Here is a 6551-nt window from a genome sequence, read left to right on the forward strand (position 1 = left end):
GGCATTGATGTTGTTTTTTGAGTCAACGAAAGCTGCAGTCATGGTGTTGGTGGTTTTCGATCCGTCATTGGCAACAATGGTGTTTATATTTTGATGGGCTTCCCATTCCTTAAAGACGTAGTACTAGCCAACCGCGAGCGACAGCGAGCATGTCGGCATCAATATCTGCCGGACTGCCTGTTAAATACGCGATACGCTTATCGGAGAGAGCGACGCGACTCCCTATCATTGCGCGATCGCAAGAAAAAAGTATGAAAACTTTCTTATTTTTTTGTCTCCGGTAAAATATCGATTGAGCTGAAATAAAAGGTTTTCTATTAGCTAGTGACGGTCATCTCCCGGAGAGATAGGTTAGGTTTCGTGGATAAGCGGCGAGGCTGCAGCTTACCATAGGCTTAAACTGCGATCGTTTCGTCACGTGATTCATTGACGTCACAACCAACCGTAAATTAGAATTATGCACCAGGACTAGGAGAGGAGTTACTTATTTTATTTAGCGCGAAGACACTTTATTTAGCGAGAGCGGAAAGTCAACTGGCAATTAGATCAGCAGAGATAAAAGGGTGGGCGATGCGGTGTAGAGAGGGGGTGTAGCAAGTGCCGCACTGAACGGCAACGTCGCTAAGCCGCCAACGCACGTAGCAAAGCGGCAACGCCGACAACATAGACTTTTGCGCCATTATTTAGAAAGTTAATTGAGCATTTGCGGATCCGCAGTGCTGGATCCGCAAATGCTCAGTTGCGATCAGTTGCGACAGTTGGATCCGCAAATGCTTCAGCCCGTTGGATCCGCATCAGGTGCTGGATCCAACGGGCTGAAGAATGCGCTGGATCGAACTGTATTGCTGGATGAGGGATCCAGCAATTGCAATCCCTAATTGTGTCATTTTGCATAAAATGTAGTTGACTCGATACTTGTCGCTGTTGCACATGGTATACGGTAAAAGAATTGTGCATCTCTTATCTCTAGGCCATTGTGAAGCATATTACAAGTCCACTGGGACTAGTTTCTTCGAAAATAATAGTTATTTTCAAACATGAATTTTTTTAATACAAGAAATATTACTTCTGCAAATAACCTAATGTTTTGTTGTTTTTCAACCTAAATCTATATAAAACTGTAAATAATTTAAAATAAAGAGTTTTCTCTGTAACTCGAATATGTTTGAGAATAGAATAGATTATTTACATCTTTATTGTACAGTATATTGAATAATCGATCACTCCATAAAATTTTACCACCACTTTGGTCTCACCTTTTTATATGCTGTAGTCCTAAGAATATTTATTTTACAATGGTCAAGACATCTTTTTTTCCTTCACAAAAAACAAGAAATTTAAACGACGTCACCGGGATGGAAGAATCGTCAGGGAATTTTCTTTATGGATAGCCTGTATTGGGAATAAAGACACAAAACCTTTGGGCCGAACGAGCGAAACCTCCTAGTTAAGTTATAAATATAATATTTAATATTAATTTGTAGTATATATATTCATTATGAGAAGTAAAATGCGAAATAAATTAATTTACTCAAAGTGTAATGTTACGAATTTCGCTTAGTTTTACGAATTTACAATCGACAGATGACATGGAGAGTTCGGTCTCTGTGTATTATATTCTGTGGTATACACAATGTTTCTGTTTTTTTTTTTTGAAAATCGTTTCGAATAGCTGAATTTATGCTGTATATAATAACTACAGCATTTACTTTTATCTTAGTTTAAAGTCATTCCTATACTCGAACAATTCCAACATGGTAAGATATTTCGTATTATTTATCTTTGAATGTTATATTTGATTACTAAATAACAAAAATCATAAGATATTTAAAAAGTAAATAGAATAAACGATATTGCCGGATTTTAAACGTGCTATAATGTGGCTAATTAATTATAAAGATATTTGTGTTAGAGGTAAGCAATTAAGCATTTACTTTGTATTAAATTTAATATGAGGCATGTCCGGAAAGTAAGTACCGTTTTGGAAAAACTCGCATAAAAAATATTTTTTCAAAACAAAATTTATTTTTACATGAAAGAGCATGTCTGAAACTATTTTTCTACATAGTTACAACCATTGTTCAGACATTTGTCATATCGGGAAACCAACTTGTCTATACCCTCTTCAAAGAAAGATGCCGCCAGTGAAGACAGCCACTGCTGAACATCGGTTGTTGCAACAATCTCATGCAAAACAGTATTTGAAATTTGTGGAAACTCATCACAAAGCAATCTTATTGTGAACCGTCTGTTTTCAGGAATTTTTTCATTCACTTTTGCAACCAAACCATCATTGACAACAGAAGGCCAGCCACTCCATGCTTCGTCATGAACATCAGTGCGTTCAGCATTGAATTGTCGAACCCACTTTCTAACCATTCCATCACTCATTACATTTTCACCATAAATCTCTACAAGTTGACGATGAATTTCAACTGGCTTAACATTCTTTGCGTTCAAAAACCGTATTACAGAATGCACTTCACAATCGGCGGGATCGGCAATAGTCTTAAACATTTTGAACGCTCACTAACACGTGGAAAAACAACACAATCCGGCTGTAATGGCGTCACTGGACTGACAATCAACCAGAGAGACGTGTGCGCAGGCGCTGAACTGCAATACTGTACTACCACTGCAATGGCGGTAGAACGAAACGGTACTTACTCTCCGGACACGCCTCGTAATTTAGAATATTTTGTAAGAAACTATCTATATCGAGTGGAACTGGAATTCGCAATTCCTTCCTACCCTGCAGATACCAATTGCTCTACCCGTCTGATATTCGCTTCCAGACTAATTAATTTAGAAGAAATAATCGTACAAATTTACCTTTAGTATATGTAATGAAATATCTTTATAACTATCAAAATATCCTATAGTAAATTTATTTGAATGGTGTTATGCGCAATTTTTGATGTTGAAGTTACCCTGTGGAAGAGTTAATTTCTGTAATCCGATAAAATACGCAATGTGTGGAAGTTATTCCATTAATTGGAGATAACAATAGTAGCACAATACTGCAGTCCTGTACAAATATATTGCCAGTTTCGGATAAAATGCATATGACTACACAACACATGTTCATAGTTTTTTCGTCATAACTTATTTTACAGATTAGTTTTTATCATGTGCAACGTTTTCAAAATTGATTTTTATAGCTTTTTTTTTTTATTAATAATTGTATTTTAGTTAATTGAGAAAGTATGATTAATTTGTATAATTCCACTATAAATCAGCTTTTATAAATTATTCAACAATAATAATTGATAATAACTAATATTCTATTCATTTCTGTGTAAAAAATAATCTTTACTTAACGTTAAAACAATGGATTCTGGAAAATTAATTACAGAGAAACCAATTGTGTTAAGTAAGAACATACAACTTAATTATCATAATTATTAATTAATAAAACATATAATTAGCCTACAATGTGCTGATATCTCACACTAATTAATTAAACAATTAATTAACAAATCCTGTTTACAACAAAAATATTAATTAATTTTAAAAATAATACTAAAGAATTTACTTCAGATGCTAATAAATTATCAATTAAATATTTCATAATAGATGATTTACTTTCTACTATTGTATTTCTAATACCAAAACTCAATTGTGATGTAAGGGCATCTTAACACAGACAAATTTAATCAATAAACAAAATAAACATAGCATATTTAATTACAATAATCAAAGTTTTCTATAAACATTAAACTATTTGTACGCTAATATATAAAGTAGGTAATTAAATAAAATATTTACTTTCATCTTCATTACTTATTTATTTTAAATGCTGATTTTACATATCAGAGCAATATATACTTTTAATGTTTTACAGTTTATGATTTTGAAGTGGAAATAAACTATTCAAGTAAATGTACACATTCTAATTTAATTCTTTATAGAATCATATGTTAATATGAATTAAATTTATATAAGTTATGCAAATATATGAGTTAATGAAAAGTATCAGTTATAAAATTTATAAATCACTTGATTCTAAATAATTAATTGTTTAATACCTTATTGATCTTTATTTTATTTCCTTAAAACTTTTATAGGAAAATTTATTTTACTAAAGGAAATAAAATACAGAACTTGGATTTATTCCATTAATGCTTAAATATTTTAACATGATTAAAGTAAATTAAGTTTGCTAAATTTTAGTTTATTCAAAGACAAATAAATGTAATTTAGTGGACTATTTAGAAAATTAATTAGTCAATAACAATTTAATAGGCAAATAAATTAAATTTTTACACTAGAAACTGATCGGTGTTTTATCGTATTAATCAATTTTAATCTTTCTTTAACACCCATATATACAGGAAAACTTTTCCAGCCTTTTTTTACATTTATCGACGTTTTAAAATCTTATGAGTCCAAAAATTTAAAAGTCACGACTAAAACCAAATTTTAATGTTACATTACACATGCCAACATCATAAAAGTTCATCAATTGCCATTCCATTTCGTGAATCGTTTAACATTCGGATCCATACTCTCTAGTTCTAATATAGTTGCATTCAATTTCGAGAAGACATCAGCTGACTTGTTTACACTGAACTTATTTTGTACATTATTCTTTCTTCTTCCTCTTTCAAGTGCTATTACGCTTCCAATTCTCTTGCTCTTCCTTCGATTCTTTGTAAGTCATGCTCTTTCTTTTCGCTGACATTTTGTATTATGGAATGCACAATAAAGTACAAAATTTATAAAAGTTCAAACCATTTTTCTTCTAATAGAAGAACACAAAAATAAATTCGGTTTGTCTTTTTATTTGTTTATTTTCTAATTTCTTATGTGAGATGACAACTTTATTCTCTGCTTAAAGAATCCTAGAATATAAGTATCATCTTTGCTTATTAATTAATATTTTTTGCTTGTAATTATATATTTATCTTTATTCATGTAAAATAAAAATACACATTTATTGAAAGGAATCTATGAAATGAATTTGTTCTCATCAATCTCCGAAACGAGAAAATCTAATACAAAATGAATTAATTATTAAAAACAAGCATATGAATTAAATTCAGATATAAACAAGTATTTATTGTGACACTATCACATTGCCGAGCTGCAAGTTTTAATTATATTTTTAATTTATTTAATTTAAAATATATGTTCTCCACCTCAAATTAGTAGTGGCTTGCCCCTGTACATCATAGTATTCCTTTAAGAATAGCGTCATGCCAGTCATCTATCTAACTCCTTTCAAAGAAAAATATTTGAATTGAAATTCCAGTTTACACCGGAAATTGGTATACAGTTAATCGGAGCCTCCTCCCACTAAGATTTCCATACCTGGTCTCAACTTTCATCTATCTAACTCCGTTCCCGAGATTAAGGGAAAACAGACAGACAAACAGTCGAAATTTTTAAGTCTACAATTCTGTTATAGTCCGTTATATCGAGCTTTTACTGTATAAAGAAGTGGTAAACTTAATTATAAATTTACATTTATTTGCCGAGTAATTTTTATTAATAAATATCTTAAAATGATTTTATTTGTCAAAGCCTTCTACTGAATATTAAAGCACCAAAATATAATCGTTCTCAATCATTCTGAAGGGATGAAAGTTTAACCATATGTTGAAAAAATAACTATAATCTGATAGGAAGACACTAATGGAACATACTCCAAATGAAACTTGCCTTTCTAGAAAAACAACGGCCAAATGAATTGCGAGATGTATGTAATATAATATCAGTTACTCAGGAAACTAAATACGTCGTTAATATAGAAATAATTACACGAGGAAAAAAAATATAAAGAATACGTTGGTGGCAGATAAATTAGATAAAACTCCATTTGTTTCAGGTGACAGACAGCCACCACTAACGTTTAGTACTGAGGAACTAGTTCGAAACATCGCTAACTTTTAATGAATTTCGTGAAATTATGAGAAAGTAAAGCATAGTTCGTTAGCACAAACGATACAGTATCTTGGAGCCGACTATAGTGTTCATTATTTCCTCGATTCATTACTAGTACAGTATTACTAATTTTAACAATTATTATTCTTTTTTGTTGTTGTAAAGTCTTCATAAATCTTTATTCAAAAATCGAAATCACTTATCTTTCAGTAAAAACGTGGACACGAATCAATCCTCCATAGACTATGTAATTGCTTGTATGCACTGGCATAACTGCAATTAGATGACACCTCGTACTAACCGAAGTAAAATAGCTTTCTATCTATATTTTATCTGCCTATTCCATTTTATGATACTCTCCTTTAGCTTAACCTACATACGTTAATGTATTATACCTTGCAAATTTCTTATGCATTAACGTTTATTATGTAACTAGCTTACCCGTCACACATTGCTGCGATCACAGAAGAAACGAAATTCAAGCAAACTCGTTATAATAAAATTCAATTTACATTTTATCATTTTTATTGAAACTTATTATTATTATTATAAATTTTCATCGGGAAAACATTTCAAAGTGTCGTTTCAATTCTATTTATTTATTGTAGTGCTTGTGGATACACGATATTTTTTGTTTTTCCGTCTGGTGCGTACACGAATAAATC

The 6551-nt window shown here is 31.3% G+C and overlaps 1 protein-coding gene across 1 annotated transcript; it reads right to left on the bottom strand.

Moving 5' to 3' along the window:
* Positions 1-1971: 1971 nt before the first annotated feature.
* Positions 1972-2579, bottom strand: LOC111628536 (putative uncharacterized protein FLJ37770). Its single transcript, XM_023372346.1, has one exon. It carries the CDS (start codon positions 2515-2517, stop codon positions 2053-2055), a length of 465 nt encoding a protein of 154 aa, XP_023228114.1. The 5' UTR covers positions 2518-2579; the 3' UTR covers positions 1972-2052.
* Between the last annotated feature and the right edge of the window lie 3972 nt (positions 2580-6551).

This window comes from Centruroides sculpturatus, unplaced genomic scaffold (genome assembly GCF_000671375.1).
Source record: "Centruroides sculpturatus isolate CEXI.00-Female unplaced genomic scaffold, Cexi_2.0 scaffold426, whole genome shotgun sequence".
NCBI classification, from domain to species: domain Eukaryota; kingdom Metazoa; phylum Arthropoda; class Arachnida; order Scorpiones; family Buthidae; genus Centruroides; species Centruroides sculpturatus.